At 43.6% G+C, this 19905-nt stretch overlaps 1 protein-coding gene across 2 annotated transcripts in view; it reads right to left on the reverse strand.

Moving 5' to 3' along the window:
* Nucleotides 1-19905, reverse strand: part of SVOP (SV2 related protein) — a 61188-nt gene that overhangs the window by 26813 nt on the left and 14470 nt on the right. The window contains exons 3-6 of one of the 2 annotated variants that reach the window (XM_019757466.2): nucleotides 18283-18368; nucleotides 17126-17224; nucleotides 13247-13318; nucleotides 5113-5237 (exon numbers count right to left, since the gene is read on the reverse strand). In XM_019757466.2, coding sequence (XP_019613025.2) covers nucleotides 5113-5237; nucleotides 13247-13318; nucleotides 17126-17224; nucleotides 18283-18368 — 382 coding nt within the window. Of the gene's footprint in view, nucleotides 1-5112; nucleotides 5238-13246; nucleotides 13319-17096; nucleotides 17225-18282; nucleotides 18369-19905 lie in introns of both variants that reach the window. The other variant, XM_019757465.2, reaches the window with a different exon arrangement.

Genomic DNA, 19905 nt, shown 5'->3' on the forward strand with positions numbered 1-19905 from the left:
TTACATTACGTTACTTGGTATTATATTATATTACTCAGTATTATATTATATTGTATTATATTATATTATATTATATTATACTAATATTATATTATATTACTTGGTATTATATTATATTACTCGGTATTATATTATATTATATTGTATTATATTATATTATATATTATATTACTTGGTATTATATTATATTACTTGATATTATATTATATTATATTATTTTATATTATACCGGGACTTATATTAATTTTTGCTCCAAAAGATGCATTAGAGCTGATGGTCTGGCTCGGTCTTATTTTCGGGGAAACACGGTATGTGTAAGATGAGTAAGCCCTGCTGAGACGACAACAACCAAACTGCAAAATCATGAGTTAAATAAATTGTGTTAAGCCATCAGTGTTGGGGTGGTTTGTAACAAAGCAAAAGGTAACCCCTAACCTCCACCTAATAACCATCTGACCTTAAGCAAGTCACTTACCATCTCTGAGTCCGTTTTCTCATCTGTACAATAGGTGGCATAGGATTGTTAAGGGACAAGATGGGGTCATCTGCAGAGAGCACTTAGCATAGTACCTAGCACTTGGTAAGCACTCAATTAACATTATCGTCATCGTCATTACTAATAATGTTATTGTTGTTGCTGTCACCAAGAACCAATGTGAAAACCTATTCTGAAGGAAGGAAGAAAGGAAAGAAGAAAGAGAAAGAGAGACGGAGGGACAGAGAAAGGCACAGATCAGGGCAGAGGGATGGGTTCCTTATTAATAATATAATCTGTGTATGAGGTGATGGATGTCACAATGACTAAACTTACTGACGTAATCATTTCGCAAGATATGTAAGTCAAGTCACGCTGTACGACAAACTTATGCCGTGATGTATGTCAATTATGTCTCAATAAAACGGAAAGAAAACTTTAATTAAAAAAATGTTAAATAATTTGTAGTTTTCCTGGAAATTTAGAGGACATTGTAAGGACTTCTGATTGTTGGGCTTTTAAAAATTATACAGCAAAATTTTATTCGTTTCGTTTTGTGAGGTGGCGCAATTGGGTAAAGCTATTCTAAATGAATGGAAACTCTTAGTTACATTTAATGAACATAAAAGTGTCTTCCACGAAATGTTGCCAAACAATGAACTTAGGGGAGTCATTTGCATAACCAGATAAGAACATTGCATAACTAAAACGATTATTTTTATGTAAATAGATGGAGTGAAAGTGCTGGGAAGCCAGTGGCTCTTCTGGGTGGCTGAATATTTCATCTGTAATTTTGTTTGTGGTTTTCATTTGCTCTCCTCTTGGACAAAAAGCTATAGAATAGAGTAGGTAAGAGAATACATTTGGAGGGTCAAGTGACATTGCCATCTCAGCTCTGCCTTTTACTAGCTGTGTGACCTTGGGCGTGTTAAAGCCTCAGTCTTCTTACCTGTGAAATGGAGACAATATCTGTCTTAAGGTTTTGTGAGTTTTACAATGGTCATATGTATAAGCACGTGATCTGGTGCCTGCAGAGTTGTAATAGCTCAATAAACAAACAGAAAGGATACAGTAGCGTTCGGTAAATGAACTGCTAAATGGGGAGGCATGACACCTGTTGTGTGGGGTAAGGAACAGGTAGGCAAGCTGGGGGACCCTTACAACATAAGGGTAAGGCGTAAAGGCACTCCCAACCACTCTGCGTCCTGTATTTTATTCCCCTGGGGTCCTGTCCTCTTTCCCCCAGAATCTCTCCCCTTAGGAGGTGGTCTTTCTCTCTTCTAGCTACTCTGTCATTGCAATTCCATTGCTTACAATCTTCCAGAGGTTCCTCAAAATTTCTGGCCTGCTGATGGCACCCTTTGCTTGCTTTCCAGCACTGTTAAAAGAGCTATTCCATTTCTTATACCTTTTATGTCATTTCCAGAAAATGTGGAGGAAAAAGAAACAGAAAATAGTGCTTCTCATTGTACCATCTTGAGTAAGAATCACTGTGGACAGTTGGAATACTTAGTGCCTGTTCCTTCCCTCCTACGGGCAGAAAAGCCAGGGGGTGTCTGGAGGCTGGTTCTGCTGTCTACGACCTAAGCATCCCTGGGAAAGGAAATTTAATGTGTACTTCGGTGAGTGCATTCCTTCCAGCCGCCAGGGGACAATTGTCCCCTGGTCAATGAATGGCTCATGAATGGGGCAGTGGCTGTGTCTGCAGGAATTCCTGGAGTTGGACCAGAAATAGAGCACATGGGCCACAAGCCCTGCCGGCCCAGATTTATGGGCATGGCTTAATGGCCTCTGTTTCAAGCTCCAGTGGTTCTTAAGCTCATCCTAGATCCAGGAGGATTTATCAAATGCCTAGTCTGCAGAGACCTGCAGGGATCGATAGTGGAGAAGGGAGGGAAGGACGGAGGAGAACTGAGAGCTACTCACTGTCCCTCCAGCCTCTAAGTGGCAGAAAGAGTCTGGGGATTTGATCCTGTGTTAAATCCATGTGGTCACATCTCCTCCCCTCCCCATGTATTCTGTCTATAATTATACACTAAATTCACTGTCCACCACACTGACATTTGAGCTGCTTATCAAAGCCTTGGGCAGACCAGATGCATGCTAACATTTATTGAGTGTTCTGCCGGACACTATCCTGGGCGCTTTACATGTATTGTTATTTAACATTGTATGTGACTTAATGATGGAGGTATATTATCATCCCCATTTTAAAGATGAAGAAACTGAGGTGTAGAAAGGCTTAGTTACTTGCCTAAGGTCACACAGCTATGATGTGTCAGAGTCAGGATTTGAACCTGGGTCATCTGGTTTTAGGGTTTTCGATCTAGTGGTCTAACCACACTACCTCAGCATTAGCATCACCCTTTTAGATCACCTGTCCCCAATCATGACACTCAGCAGACTCAAGAAGTCAAACACTAAACTGTTAACCCTCAGAGGGAGGGGCTGCAGTGGTGCACCGCCCAGCTCCTCACCTACCAAGGCCAATCTTGCTATTACCGCCATCAAAGAGCCAATCTGCCAGCAACAGAGATGAACATGGACAGAACCACCCGATGGCACTTGGGGGCAAGTTATTTACGTTGGACTCCTTCCATTTTAGAAGGAGCAGTGATTCATCTAGACCAGAACTGGCACATATGCTGGGTACTGCCTTGCCTTTCCTGCCCGTAGGGGCTCAGCCAGCACCGCTATCCAAGGGCTTAGAAAGTATTTGATCCATTCACACAGGATCCCGCCTAACAGTGCACTGGACTAAGGGAGCTGGCGTGTAATGAAGAAGATGCAGCAGCAGATACATGACCATGAAGTCCACCGGTCGGGTCACATACTTTCCCACCCCAAAGCTGCTGGCTTGAGAGTGATGGAACAGCCTGGGAAGGTGCCCCAGAGGCATCCGCTTGGAGATGGTAACCTGTGAGGACAGGGTACTATTTCCAGGACACAATACTCCCTTTCACCAATGACCATTATGGGGAGCTGTGCAGAAGAATGCATGGTTCTGGAAATCAAAGGGTTGAGGTAGGAGTTGCCTTCGTTGCCATCACTGCCAGTGATGCCATTGGGGGAATTTGTATTTCCTCCTCCTGCAACTCTGACGTGGCGTTTGAGGCTTTAACCAGCTCCTCTTGGTCTACCTACCCAACCTCGGCTCTCAGTTCTCACATGTCTCAGGCCGACAAGCTAACCGAACTGGAACTTTAGCTATAGCTTCCTCTTTGGTTGCATTTTCCTTCTTATGAAATAGCCTACATGGTCCCCAACCCCCTTTCTGAGTCTTTCCAAATCCTTTATATTCTTTTTTTAATTAAAATAAAAATCCTTTACATTCTTACTAGCAAGGCAGTAAAACTCAATGGTAAGAACGCAGGCTCTGGAATTGGAGAGCCCAGGTTCAGATTCTGGCTCTGCCTTTTGCTGTGTCTCCTGGGGCAAATTACTCACCTCTCTGTGCCTCAGTTTCTTTATATGTGAAATGGGATTAATGATAGAATTTACTGGATAGGGGAATTTGGGGGGGATTAAATGAGACAATCTGGATAAATTGTTTAGAATAGCACCTTCCTGTTAGTAAACACTAAATATTGGCTCTCATCATCCTTTAGGGTGGGGTCAACATACTTTTCTAGTATAAAGGGCCAGATAGTAAATACCCAGGTGCCAAAAAAATGTATGCAAGTGGATACTTTGGTCAACATTGCTCAAGCAGTAGTTTGCCATAATCAGAAGTGTCTGGACGCTGATGGGAACCACTGTGAGCACCTCTTGTAATTGCAGAAGTCAGACGGGACTTGTATTCATCTTTTGTTATTGGTATATATTGAGTATTACAATTTCAATACAGTTTTCCTTTCTTAAAATGTGTATACATTTTTTTGGCACCCTCTGTATTTCAGGCCACAGAGTTTCTGCTGAGACTACTTTGTTTCTATAGCATGAAAATGGGCATAGGTGCTATGTAAATGAATGAGTGTGGCTGTGTTCCAATAAAACTTTATTTAGGGAACCAATGAGCACATTGCATTCAGCCCACATGCCATCATCTGTCAATCTCTGCTTTAGGATTCGTAATATCCCAGGAGAGAGTGACTTCTTTCTACCACTCTGACTAGTCTCAGTACTTTAACAACGGCAACAACACAATAACACCCAACTCAAACCGTCAGCCCCATTCCACACCTCATGCTTCTGTTAGGAGGGGGTGAAGGCAGCATGCATGATGGTTGTGAGCACAGATGTTGTAGGCAGATAAACTCAGGTTCTTAGTTCCACCTACACACGGTGTAACTTGAGCATATGATTGTACCCACTGAGTCTCCATTTCTTCAATTGTAAAATAGAGGTTGCAGTTAACTCAAATTTCCTGCGCCTGCTGTGACGTGGCAAAGAGAAATGTCCGATCCATGCTACATCTATTATGTTCATTCTTATTTCGCATTCATGACCTTCCAGCTATTGTGTTGCTTTTGTTGTTGTTAACCATTGCAATACTTATAACGACACTATTCTCTGGTTGCATTAGAGTTCCTGATACCAAAAGCCCCATATGCCATCTTCGTATCTCCTCAAGGCCACAAACAGAGTTGACTCTATTGGCTGTCTGGCTGGAAGGCCAGAGCTGGGTATTTACTTACGACTGGGGGACCCCTCCGATCCCGAAGCCCACCAGGCCCCGGAGCACTAGGATCCAGCTGTACACGGGTGCGAAAGCACTAAGGATGCCATAGTACAGAGTCCAGAGAACGCTGATCTTCAGCCCCTGCAGAGAAGGGAGACACCAGGTCACAGGGCTTCTTAGCACCTCGGGTCCCATGGCCCCTGCTCATGTTGAAAGTCACCAATCGGGTCATGTCGAAGAAACCCAGACAGCCAAGGGGATGCCAGGGGTTCCTCTATATGGGTGATGCCAACCCCTAGGGGCAAAACTGTAGGGCATTCTTGGTTGTCCCAATGATTGCCATTGAATAGCCAGGGCTCAGAGATATCAGATGTCCCACCGTGCGTGAGACCCAATAAAACCTTGTGCTGTGTCCTGCATCATCTCGAATCGAACGTCTCACCCCACTGTCACGCAGCTGAAAACTCTGTTGGTGATTATCTGCCCCTAGACCTTCACTCTATTTTACATGTAAACAGGATTTTTTTTGGGGGGGTGTGGGGTGGGGCATAGTTTGAATATATCACACTTATTTTTCGGGAAGGCAACTCCCAGGTAAATCAAAGGAAGATTGTGATTGTATTTTGTTTTCTCTGGAAGTTTACATAATTGTTCATCATTTCAGAAAACCATGTTGTCAATGGCAACGCTGTGTGTGGTGTTTGAGTCACTGAGGAAACACTTCGGTGTCTGTCTGCACTCACAGGGCTTCGATGTGCATCTAGGAATAGACTGATCAGAATCTTCTTTTCAAATATCAAACACAAAGAAAAAATATCAACACGATTCAGTTAAACACAAGCTTGTTTATAATCAGGGGCAAATATCAACCCCTTCCTCTTATTATCTAGGCAGAATTGTACATGAACATTTGCATATTGGAAATAATTTTATTTTATTAATTATCTCCTTTAAAATGTTCTCCCTCAGGTCATATGTAGTTAGGGCATTATAACTGACTTCTGTTTTCAAGGATGTGAGTGGCTATTTCATTTTACCTTTGACATTATTTCTGGATGATTAAGAAACATTATTAACATCCGGCAGCAAGAAAAAAAAAGTGTATATTCCTGGAGTGTTCATTATGCTTAGAGATTGAGAAAAAATTGAGGGTAAACATAATTTAAATGCGAGTTTTTATATCACAACCAACGCCAAACATATTATGGAGTAAAATGCAAATTTCAGGCGGACTTGGGGTCTGCAGCATGAAGTCTGGGCAGGTTTCTCTCTGAATCTCTCCTCCCAGTTTCCCTGGTTGGGCTCATTCTTTGGCCCCACTGGGGACACTTTAAGGGGAAAAGTGTGAAGCACATGATTTTAGCTTTAAAATCTTAAATTGAATTAAAAGGACTAGAGAGGCAATGTGGAGGTCTACCAGATGATTTTGAGTCTTTGGGGGAAATGATTTTAGGTGGTAGAGAGAATGTTTTAAATGACTTTGAATCACCTTGCAAGAAAGTGATTTCTTTTTAATTTCAGTCTTCATTCTTCTGATCATGTCCAAAAGAAAGTATCCATGTGGTGTAAGCCTGTCTTAAACACTTTTGTAAACACCCACTAATTTCTCCTTTTAACAAAGAGGGCAGTGGGGCTACCATAACCAGCAAGAACTTAATAACATCGTTTTATTTTCACTGTATTTATCTTTGCAGCTATTTCCTTAGAGCAATTGTTATCCTTTTTAAGACTCTCCATAGTTTCTTTTCAAAAGAAAATTTCATTTCCTTATCCAAAACAGTTTATGCAAAGAAAGATACTGTGTACATAAGAGAACAGGTAGGGCAGGAATTATTAAAGTAGGAAGCCCTGGATCTACTGCAATAATAATAAAGCAACATTTCTGTACCCTTAAACCCATGACTATGAAATTGGTACCTGCCACAGATACAATTAATTCCTTTCTTTTGGCTTAAGCTAACTCAATAAAGATTTTCTTTCTTGGAACCCAAGGAGTCTTGAATCAGAAACAGGACACCATTACCACCAGAGAAAAGAAAAGAGAAGGGAAAGAAAGGGAAGGGAAGGGAAGAGAAGGGAAGGGAAGGGAAGGGAAAGGAAATGAAGGGAAGGGAAGGGCAGGAAAAGAAAAGGAAGGGTAGATGGGTAGCCCCTCCTTTCCTCCGCCCCCCTCCGCCCTTCTTTCCTTCCTTCATTCCATATTTATTTATTTAGCATCCCCTATATGCCAGGCTCTAGAAATAGATGCACAGACATTACACATTCGTTAATTTGCTCATTCAACGATTCATTCAACAATAAGCACGTATTGAGTGCATGCTGTATGCCAAACACTAGAGTACCAATGTATATTATTTATTCAGTATACGTGTATTGAACATCTGCTGTGTGCCCAGCACTAGAAGTACTGATATGCATCATTCATGCATTCACTCATTAGTCCGCTATGCATGTATTGAGCCCCTGCATGTATTGGGTGCCTGACAGTCAAGGTACTATTTATTATTCATTCATCCGTTCACTATGCGCGGATTGAATGCCTACTGTTTGCTAGGCACTGGGCTTTGTCCCAGGCTCCAGCAGGGAATAGGACAGTCCGTCTCTGACTTCATGGAACTTTCATTTGCATTTTTACTATTATATCATTACACTGGACCCTCACAGCAACCTTTGGGAAGAGGTTATTTTCATTTCCTCTTCACAAATGAGCACAGTGAGGGTTGAAGTCGTTGAGTGATTTGCTCAGGATGAGCAGTCAAAACTGGAGCCAGGATTTCCAGTCCCAAATGCTGTACCGTGATTGAGCCACGCCCCTCCTCCAGGGCCTCTGATGGGTCCCTGTTACCTCTGGCAGAGAACACACATGCACCATGCAAGTGTAATGCAGCAAGGGCAGGTGGGCCTGGGTGAATGGAAGAGAACTTGCTGTTCTGTCAGCCTCTACAGCTCTGGCCAAAAATTACCATCACAGAATGTGGATCCCAGGCAACTCGATAGCCCAATTAAAATAACAATAACCCCCCACCCAACTCTTTTTATTTTTATGCAAAATATGTCATTTTTGAAATGGAGCCAATTTGTTCAAAAATCCTATAAAGCACTGGATAAAGAAAACACATCTGTGGACCATATTTGGCCCATGGCTCATCAGTTTGCAACCTGTAGCCTGGAAAGGCTTCCAGCTCCTGCACCAAGAAACTGAAAGCCTTGCTACCACTTGGGTGCCAGGCCTGCCACCCCCAAGAGGAGAATGCCACTATCGTCATCGTGGGCATTGCTCAGTCAACTACAGGGCTGTCTGACTCTTAAACCCCCTGATGTCCTCCCATGATGCTCAAGTGCCAGGAAAACAGTTACAAGGCAAGGAGACCTGGGGATCTTCAAAATACTGAAATGAACAGCCTATTGTCTGCCAGTCACCTCCTTTCCCTCCTTTGAGGTAACATGGACCTATAGCCATTGAACTAGATACCGGTAGTGACTTGATCGTATTCCAAAATTGTTTTTCTTTGTGTCCCAACCAATTACAGTTACCATTGATTGCGGGCTAACCATGCATCAATAAATACTATGCTAAGTGCATTATATACATTTCTTATTAAATCCTTCCAACAGCCCTATGAGCTTCTACTGCTGTCAACCCTACTTTGTAGATGGGGAAACCAGCCACTTGCCCAAGGTTATCTCGCTCGACAGGAGTCACTAGGATGTGGACCTGGACGCGTTTATCTCCATCCCTTCAAGGCCAGACATCCACAGTTGCCCTTCCTTTCCGTGGCTGCCAGGATGAAGAAACTTCTGTAGGAATCGAAGCGGCCTACTGAGTCCCAACCCCATATGTGATTCCCCTGCAAAGTCACGCAGCGGACACCCTCACAGAAACTTCCCAGCTGGACCAAGGCAGATCAAGGAGCTAAGAGGAGATTTTCGGCACTTACTAAAGCTCGCCAGCTGCCCCACTCACCCGCTGTTCCTGGAGGAGTTCTGGGGAAGGGTTATAATTAGAGTCTGATCCATCTTCCCCGAGGTTGGGCCAGAATTCCATGCAGGGGATGAGAGGGCTCTGCAGTCTGGGGGTGCTTTCTCTCTTCTGTTTCCGGTCACGCCAGCTTTACAATGATTGGCATTTAGTCAGCTGGTCAGGAGAGCTGGAGGCAGCCCCTCAAGGCTTCATCCATTTGGGATGATGGATGTTCTACTTATCAATTGAATTCTGGGGGATAATTCAGTTACGTCCCCGAGCAGCCAAGGTCAGGGGGAAGGATGTGGAGTCTGGAGCCGGATATAACTGCATTTTAACACTGGCATTGCCAGTGTTGGCACCATGAGCTTGGCAAATGGTAGGAATGACAATGGACATTGATGAAATGCTTCCTCTGGGCCAAGAGCTTTCTGTGCAAGGACCCATTTACTTCTCATAACAGCCCAATGAGAGCAATGACCATTATCCCATTGACAGATGAGGAAATTGAGGCACAGAGAGGTTGAGTAACTTGTTCAAGGTCACACAGCCTGTGAGTGGAGGAGTTGGGATTTGAACCCAAGCAGTCTGGACTCAGAGCCCATGCTTTTCACAATGATGCCAAGTCAGTATTTCATTTGTCCAAATGAGCCCCTTAGGTAAATACTGAAAGGAGGGTTGAGGAGTCCCAGGTGATGGAGTAAGATGATGAACTAAGTCTTCACAATACAGCAACTTGGCACTGTTTGTGCATTCCTTCTTAATATTTGGTTTATCAACCTTGGCACCATTTACATTTTGGACCTGGTAATTCTTTGTGGTGGGGACTCTCCTGTGTACTCTGGGATTTCAAGTAGAATCTCTAACCTCTACTCACTACATGCCCGTAGCACTCCTCCCCTCAAGTTGTGACAGCCCAAAACATGTGCAGACATTGCTAAATGTGTGTGTGGGGTGGGGGGAGGTGCCAAAATTGTGTTTGGAAGTCACAAGATTCAGTCACAAGATTCATTCCTGAAAACCCATCTATAAAGCTTTTTTAAAATCCAAGTTTATGGCTTTCTTTTCTGAGGCCCATCATAAACACAAAGACATCTATATTCTAGAGAGCTACCTCCTGGGAACACTGTATGAATCACTGCCCTTGGTAAACATGCTCTTCCAAGGGAAGTCAGGATCCTAAGCTAATGACCTTCGTGGAGTTTTTGGGTAAACAAAGAAGATTCATCAGTAAAGTCAGTTGCTGGTCTGGAAAGGACAAGAGAGCCACAGAAAATGGAAACAGGGAGATCTGATTCTCATCCATCCAGCTCAGTCGCTCAAGAAATATTTAATGAGTGCCTGCTAGAAGCCAGGTGTCAGGAACAGGGGCCACCTCAGTGAACAAAACAGGCACAGCCCTTTCCTCATGGAGTTTACAAAACTCTCCTGACCATCCTTCTGTTGTGTGTCCATGGCAGACATCACTAATCAATCACAGCACTGTCCCACTAAGTCTTCTGACTCCTCAAATCCATGTTCCTTACATTTCCTACTGAATAAACCCAAGGGACAAAAACCTATTTGCCCTTAAGTTTTGGGAATTCAATAAATGGTAGTTATTAATATCAGCTACTATCTAATCCAACCATGTCTGATATAAGAAAGGAATCCGAGGCCCGAGATGGGACAGTGACTTGCTTTAGTCATGCAGTGGTGGATCCACACCCCAAATTAAGGTATTTTTACTCCTTTCCCTCTGTACTCCTCATAGCTTCAGTATTCAGCAATTAGATAACAGAATTTGGAGCACAGTAAAATTCCTCATTACAGGTTCTTGCATTTTTTGGTGCATATGCACATTTGCTTCAAGAACAAATAAATAAAAAATGTTTTTAGCCAGAGACAGAGGAGTGAGTTGTCCATCCCTATGCCCAGTCTGTTTAGGAAGAAGCCATGTTAAGATCTTAGAAGAGCTTTTTCCTTTCATTATGTTATAGGCCTGAAGATTACTGTTAGGTCCAGTCTCAGACAGCCACAGGTTTATAGTTCCTTAAACTGGTGCTTAGCTCTACCATAGAAACAGCTCCATTTTATTTTAAGACGTTCTTTTCTTTCCATCCTTCCCTCCCTCTCCCCTTCCTTCCTTCCCTCCCTCCTTCTCCATTCCCCCCTTTCCTCCCTTCTTTCTTCCCTTCCCCTTCCTTCTTTCCTTCCTTCCTTCTCTCCCGCCCCCTCTCTCCCTCTTTATTTTCCCCCTCCCTCCCTCCCTTCCTTGCTCTCTATGGTTCTTGCTCTGCTCTTTCTTCCAACCAGAAAATCATTACAGCAGCGACTGACAATCGCCAGAGACAGAAAGTGGGTGGGAGGGTGGATGGGGGCAGAGTCTAGAAAGTTGCTGCCTGAAGACCAAAGTAATCCAGCTTAGAGTCTCTTCAGGAGGCCTGGAGAGGTCTTTCCAATTAACCTCTCCAGCCCCTAAAACCAACCAAGGATCTCCAGGCTACAATAGCTGCCATTAGTTTCCCAACCTTGCCGCCTCTGGCCCTGCCACAGCCACTTCCCAGCAGTTTTATTAATCAACATTTCCCCCATGTCTGCTGGCCTATGTGTTTCCTGTCCCATCACAGTAGAAGGGGCTGCAGCGGGAGTCTACTTCCCGCACAGCATTGTTCAAACATTCATTCGTTCATTCATTCATTCACAGCCAACATATATTTTATATATTGAGCACCTACTGGGGTGCTGGCAGATGGTTAAGACAGGAGTCTAGACTTAGAAAGAGTGAGACCTGGCTCTGTGATATACAAACTGTGTGGTCTTGAGCAAGTTGCCCACTCTGTGCCTCAGTTTCCTCTTCTGTAAAATCAGAGTGAAAACAGTACCTACTTCAATGGCTGTTATGGAGGTTGGTAAATGCACACGTGCTTGGTATAGAGCCTGCCACGCAGTTTTATTTTCAGTCTATGGCTGGTTGTAATGACCCTTGTCTGTTACGTACTAAGCATTCCTATCTCCCTTCTTCCATCCTAACAGAATTCTAAGTTTGTTTAGGTATCTCCCCCATTCCTAGTTCCAGAAGTAGACTTGTAAATTAGAAATGTTATTATTGCAATGCCAGCTCTCATGTGCCCTGTGCCTGGCATCATGCAAAATGATTCACACCTATGACCTCAACGAACCTTCCAATGTAGATTCTGTTATTTCTTCTTTATACATATGAGGAAATGGACACTCAGAGAGGTCAATTCACTTGCCCAAGGTCACACTCAGGAGTGGCAGCGTTGGGATTGAACCCAGGTCTGCCTGACTTCACAGTCGGAGTTTGTAATCACTACACCACCCTGCCTCTGGAGAAACTGCAGGCTGATAAGGAGAGTGCAAATAAAGAGAAGAATAAAGCAGTCAGGGGGCACAATAGTTCAGAACGTGCACAGCCAGAGTGGCAGTTTTTCCTGAGCAGGGCACATAACCAAGGAAAGCTTGCTTGGATAGAGATATTTTCTCCCCTATGGCCCAAATTCATAGTTTGGAGGGCTGTAGCTGAAAGGATCAAAGAGCCCAAGAGCAGCCTAGTGAAACATGAGCAGCATAAAATACAAAGGGGACCATCAAAGCCTTGAAGTAACAAATAAGACCTTAAGAGCTCAGTGTAATTCCAAACCTGTAAACCCCTTCTTGTTTGCAAATCCATTTCGTGTCATCTCTTAGGCTGGGCTTCCCCAAAAGCAGAGCCTGAGACAAGGATTCTACTGCAAAGAGTTTATTTAGGTGGCAACCCCAGGAGTGGTAGGGAAGGCAGACAATTCAGAGTGCCTTCACGAGAGGTGTCCCGGTGGCCCCAGAGCTCAATCCTGCTGGGATTGAGAGATGATCCACTTTAGGGCAAGAAAGCTGATGTCTTTCCTTACCAACCCTTGACTGTCCCTAGCTTTATGTAAATGGTGAGTGCCAAGGGCATGGGGCGGGGTGGGGGGCAGCAGGCATCTTCTATACTGTGAAATGCACCTGCTTGGGCTCCCCCGGGAATGTGTGATCACACCTATGACCTCAAGAATCCACAGCAGCCTCGGAGCAATGTCTTTTCATTGCATGTCAACATAGCTCCTAATTAGGCCTCCCAAGTGCTCAAGCAGCACACGTTTTGCTACTTGTCACCATCATCATGAAGCTAACCCAGGGCACATGCGCTTAGGAGAGGTCGCCTTACTGTTTTCCTGCCGTACTGGTCTGAGATGTTTCCCCAGAGGGTGGAGCTGGACATCATGCCGACAAAGACCACCTGTGGGCGGAAAGATGGTTTCTGTTAGACAGTGACATGGAGCGACACGGAAAAAGGGAACAACAAATTGAACTTGTGACGTCACACTCTAGGTAATAATAATGAGACCCTGTTAAGATGCAAACACTGTTCTTTGTGCTTCCTATTAGTCTTTAAACCTCACAACAATCCTGTGGGGTGGGTGCTACTATTCTCTCCATTTTACAGATGAGGAAACTGAGACTCAGAAAGGGGAGGTCACTTGGCTGGGGTCACACATCTGTGAGGCTGCACATCTGTAAGTGCAGCTGGGCTGGAATCAGGCAGAATGACTGCAGAGCTAGCATTTTACCAATTTCTCTCCATACCAAAGAAAGGTCTTACCCTATTGCTAAGAAACAATCAAAGGTTGCAAGGTAGAGTTTAGAGAGTATGGAAAACAGGAGACAGGAGGTTGGGATGTGAGTCGTAAGCTATGCCTAAGAGGAGCATTTGGGGGGCACTCACTGTGTGCCAGGCAAAGTCATTGTTACATTGTTAATAATTGAACAGAGCAGATGAGGGTTGAATCGTCATACCCATTTTATGGATGGGGAGCCTGAAGCTCAGAAGGGTTAAAAAACCTGCTCAGCATCTCAGAGAGGAGAGGGTAGAGCAGGTCTTAAATTCAGGCTCAGTAGAACTTTCCTCACTGCTCTCGCCTTTCCTGGGCACTCACCAAATGCCGACACCACACTAAACCGTTTATACCCACATCCTACCTAATGCTCACAGCAGCCCTATAAGGCGGGCATTGTATTATCCCCCATTTGCAGGTAAGGCAACTGAGTCCCAGAGAGGTGAAGGCACTGTCCAGTGTGGTCTGACCCCAACAGCATTCTTCCAGACATGTCCCAGGAGCTGCACTCCAAGGGAGAGGCCAACATCATTAATTTTAATGGAATGAATTTCCAGGACTTCCACGTCCATACAGACTCTCCTGAAAACAGACTATGGATCTCACCTGTTCCTGGCCCCACTTTCCCTTTTTTAACTGCCCGCCCCCCAACTTCTCTACCCATCTCACCAGTGCACCTCACATTGTATTGCTTTGAGATTAAACCTCCAGGATCCCTCAAAAGGGACACCAGTGACACCGTTACAAATCCTTTTGCCAGTCATCCAGATTCCAATTCTTCTTTCATTTTTATTTTTTTAACCAAATTGAAGGAAAGCCTAATCAAGTGGCCAGCAAATTAAATCACTAAAAATGCTGTTTCATAAGCAATTGCTGTGTGCTCTTTGGCATATAACTTGGAAGTTGTTGAAAAAATACTAGTGGCATTACTTTGAGTTATTACAAAACTCCTTCAGTTTCAAACTTTTTATATGTGAACAAAGCTCTTCATATTCAGATCCATTCAGTAAAAATGAAAAATAGGAACAGAATTGCTGCTGAAGTCTCTCTCGTTTTAGCACTAAGTAATCATCCAGGAAGATGTGACTCAGTTGGGAAACACTCCATATTACTCATTCAGGGTCATTCCCAACAAAAATTTACTGATGTTTAATAATTATTTATCAAAATTAATTATATCTTGTTTTCATGTATGGTGTATTACTAAGAAGTATCATGATAATTCAATGCTGGAGAAAAATTTTAATGCTTAGAGCCTTATAATCTCAAAAAATTTAAAAAAATAATTTAAAATTTATATATTGTGTCACAAAAAATAGGACAGTGTGACAAATGAAATACTTTCAAGCATAGTAAAACATTACATTGAGATCAAATTATATGGATAAGTGGAATGCAAATATCAGTTCACGAAGAAAACAAGACAATGCGAAATTTCCAAATTCTTCTGAAGGGCTTAGTCACGTTGTTTTTAAACAGATGATTGTGGCTGTCAGATAAACATTTCAATTCCATTGGACACATTTTTTAACATGATATGGTCATTTAACTTAAATTTTGAATATTCTAATATATCATAAATTATATAATCAACAACCTACAATTTAAAAAAAATGTAACGTCAATGTAAAAACTCGTGACAGTCCTGTGGGTGACATAGTTCTCATGCAATTCTTTTCTAGATTAGCTGGAACAAAAGTGTTTGAAGATTACTGTCGTGGGGTAAGATGCTGCCTTAGTCATGTGCTAAGTGATATCCTTGCATCCTGAAAGAGTTAAGCATCCACCCAAACATAAATTTTCCCCATTCTCTCTCCCCTATGGGAGAGATTTAGGCACCACAGAGCACTAGTTCTCTATTACAGTAATTACGGTAATCTCACACCGTATTTTCCATGACAGGAAGGACAGGTCTGTCTTATCCTCAGGTACACGGTGCAGTTAAAGCAACTCCTGCAGTGCTCTAACATTTCCACAGAAATCTTGGTCATGGAATTTCACAGCTTTACCTAGCCCAAGAGTCCAAACTTTATTACCACAAGAAAACAGTCCAGGGCAGGGGCTGGGAGCCAGGACTCTGAGTCTGCCAGTCCTGGATCTCAATTCGGCCTCTGCCTCTTATAGGCTATATGGGTGTGGGCAAGTCATCATACCTCTCTGAGCCTCAGTTTCCTTATCTGTAGAAATGGGAGTAATTATAGCACTGCTTTCATGGGGCGGAGAGGGCTCAAGAGGTAATGCCTGCAGAACCCTTAGCACAGAGCCTGGCACAAAATACGTGCTCAATAAATGGTGGTTGACAAAACACCGCAAAGGCCCCGCTTTGCAAAAACACAGACCTGTGACTATCCTTTAGGGGGTAGCTGTGAGAATGAGGAATATAAGAAAGAAATCATTCATCCAACCCCTGCTGCGTACTGGGCACTGTAGGGATTTAGTTGCTCACCTGCCAAAAAACAGATGTTATCTGCCCCATTTTGCAGGTGATGAAACAGAACTGTAGTGAAATGTCTCACTCAAAGTCACACATTTAGCAGGTGACTAAACCACAAACATGCAGGTATATGAGCTTATCAAGCCCCTCCCACTGAGCCAGACAACTTTATTGCTAATATCAGACCAGGCCTGGTTGCTGAAGGGACTCACATCATTCCAGAACAGTTGTACTGGAAAAACAGCATTCTGGGAGGCATTCCTAGTTAGCAATCACTCTGCCACTAGCTAGGCTGTGTGACCTTTCATGAATGATTTAACCACTCTGTGTCTCGTTTTCCCCAGCTACTAAGATTACTTACCTCATGGGGTTGTGAGGATTAAAGAACACAATGTATATTATGCACATATAAAATGTATGTAAAGCTGTTTGCACAGTAAATAATAAATATTAGCTTTTGTGAGTATCATTATTATCTGTTTATCGAGCCTGGCACTCCCTCCCTTTTAGAAAGTGGCTGCTGAACCCCACCCAACAAAAACTGAGGGTTCTACCTCACTCTTTTTCAAGCCCTAATTCCAGGGAGCAGCAGCTCCTTCCCATTTATTGAACATCTACTATGTGCCAGGCTTTGTGTTTTTTCCAGTCCTCAAATCACCCTTGCCTGGGAGGTACTGGCATCTCCTTCTTGCAAGAGTGAGACTTACAGGGTTTAAGTGATGTGCCCAGGTGGGTTCCAAGATCCCAGCAGCTGAGCAGGATATCTGGGGCTCCCAGACAGTTGTACCCCTGGGTGTGGCAGCACTGGCTGCCAACCTGCCAGGATATGTGAGGTGGGGAGGAGAGTCAAGGAAGCCGAGGTCATGGTGTTTCCATGCGGGGCTTATTTCTTTTCTGCTGAACCTTTGGGAGCAGCAGGAGGGGGACACCCCCCAGACCACCTCCCCCCCAGGGGACCAGAACTGTACCCAACAGGAGAGAGCTGCCAGCTGCATACCGAGGTTAGCAACGCAACCTGCCAGCTGGGGAGATGCCACTCGCAGTGCAGCTGTGGCGCAAGGATACTCAGGATCATCATTTCCATGGCATCGGCCATCTGCAGAGAGGAAGTAAATGTCAGGAGGCCAGGAGGCTGAGCCCTTGCCAAGTTCGTGACCCCAGGAAGAGCGTGGAGAAAGCCCCTCTTCCCCTGCCTGCTGAGCGCCCTACCACACATCAAAACATACTAAACGATTCAGTTCAAACAGTGTGGTCCCAAGAGGAAACCGACAGCTAGACGTTAAACATTCTTTGTGCGTGTGTGTTTTTCCATGTTTAAAAAATAGGAGCTCTCCCCAAATGAAGTGGGAAAACATCATATTTCGAAAATCTTTTTTATAGAGGTAGCGCTACAATGATCTTTTCTCTTTGGCTCAGTGAAAGACTAGCTTGCTTCGGTTTAGAGGCATTGTTCATGCAGAATGATCAGTGTCTTTAACAAGGGTGACCTTTTAATATAGTAAAACATACTAGGAAGCCCCAGAAATTAAACATCTTTTACGGAACTAGACAGACAGAACAATGCGACAGAAATGAGAATCCAGAAGCAGACCCGTGTGGCCCTGAGAAGGTGATGGATAATATAAATGGCCTTTCAAATTGGTGGGAAAATGGAAGATCCATTTGGAAAAAGATTTGATTAGGTCACCGTCTTGCACCAGTCACAATAATCAATTTCAGTTGTATTAAAGGCCTAGGTGAGTTATTTGCTATAGGTTGATGAGGGCATTTTAACGAGGGATCGTGAGCCTCTTCAAGCAGAGGGCTCATTGCTTTCTGCACATAGTTTTCTAGGATGAGCTCCACAGACAATGTTATAATCTCATAGCAGTTATGAGCCCCAAAGGACTGAGAACCATTTCATTAGCCAGAAGCTTCAACTACTCCATGAGAACAATTGCCAATATGCCCAACTCCCCCCAAAGCATAGATCTTTATTATCACCAGGGCCTATCACTCAACATAAACTTTGTCAATTCAAACAAAGGCTCTATGTGGGGAGGTGTCTAGGTGGGGAGGTCTCGGTCCTTCCTTGTAGATCATGAAACCCAGCGGAGCAGGGTAAGGGTTTCTTAGAGACTGAATGTGAGGTCACTGCCCCCCAGAAATACTTGCCCAAGCCAAGCCTGTGAGGACAGACAGCTTCCATTGAAATTTTCCAAATCCAATAGCTTCCACCGCGTCTTCCACCATGAAAGTATCTGGGAAAGAGAGAGGGGGAGGGGAGGAAGGAGTCAGTGTCTCTTGCAGTTTTCCTAATGTGGGGGTGTCGGGGGGGGGGGTCCCCAGCCAAGCTCATTAAAGGTAGCACATGCTGCTTTTTAGAAAGTATCTATCCTAGGAAAACAGGCCAGTGAGTGTGAAAAGATAACTTTGCTACAAAATCCACTGCGACATTGTTTACAAGAGGGAGAACTAGAAAACCCAGAATGTCCACCAACAGGCGGGTTGGTTACATAAGTGGTTATATTATAATGATAAATTTTTACATATCCACCTTTTGAAATTTGACCCAACTGTTGTTAAAAAGAATGTGCAGGTATAGAAGCATGCACACAATATACTGTTCATTAATTTTTAAAAACAAAGCAAGAGATGAATAGCAAAAATATTTCATATGGTGCTCTTCTTGGAAATGTATGCATGTGTGTGTATATGTATATATACTAATATAAATATATGTATATGTGATGATGCATAGAATATATACAAAACTTTACATTATGGGTTTATTTTTGTCTTGGGAGGGAGGGAAGGAGAAATCATGTGACACTTTGGCTTTTTTCCTTTTACAATGTATTACTTCCATGGGGGGGATACTTTATAAAAGCAGAATTCCGTGTGTGTGTGTGTGTGTGTGTGTGTGTGTGTGTGTGTGTGTGTTACAGGGGAAGAATGAGTGTCCACAAACTGTTAACAGGGTCATCTTTGAGGACAGCACTCACTTTCCTCTGTACATTTCTAGGTCTGAATGCTTTCCAAATAGACATGTGTTGTTTGTATACCCAGAAAATAAATCAGGATATAATTTCTAAGCTCCTAAGTGTTTCGAAAAATACTAACAGACTAAATGTGATGTGATATGCTGGATTCTAGCCTGTAACAGCATTGCTGGAAAAACTGGTGAGATCTGAATCAAGTCTGGGGTTTCGTTCATTTCTTAGTTACTGCGGTTAGGTAAGATATCCTCATAAGGGGAAGCTGCATGAAGGGTATATGGGAACTCTAGGTAGTATCTTTGCAGCTTCTCTATAAATCTAAAGTGATTCCAACATAAAAAGTTCGTTAACACATAAAAATATTAAAGGAGCAGGCTGTGGGCTTCCATGGGCAGCTTCTGGGGCTCTATCCCATCAGCCCCTGCTGGGTGTTGTCGTCTTTATGGAATTTCAAACATGGGCCTCTTAACGCTCATCACAATTTTCTCCTGAAGTGCGTATGGGCTGGTGTTTATCACACCCGCGGGTTCTGGTTTTGTCCAGCAAAAACACTGAGCAGAAAGCCAAGTGAGCCCTAGGAGCTCGGCAATGTAACAGCAATAATGATAGGATAGTACACTATGGAGAGCTCGCCGCGTGCCAGGCACTGCACTGAGAGTTTCACGAGCATGATCTCATTTAGTCCCTGTCACAACTGTTAGTGAAGGCCCAGTCTTAGCCCCACTTACAGAGGAGGAAATGGACTTTGCCAGGGTCACACAGCTGGCACACTGCAGATCTGGGAGTGGAGCCCAGACCA

The sequence above is a fragment of the Rhinolophus sinicus genome, linkage group LG16 (genome assembly GCF_036562045.2).
Source record: "Rhinolophus sinicus isolate RSC01 linkage group LG16, ASM3656204v1, whole genome shotgun sequence".
Taxonomy (NCBI): domain Eukaryota; kingdom Metazoa; phylum Chordata; class Mammalia; order Chiroptera; family Rhinolophidae; genus Rhinolophus; species Rhinolophus sinicus.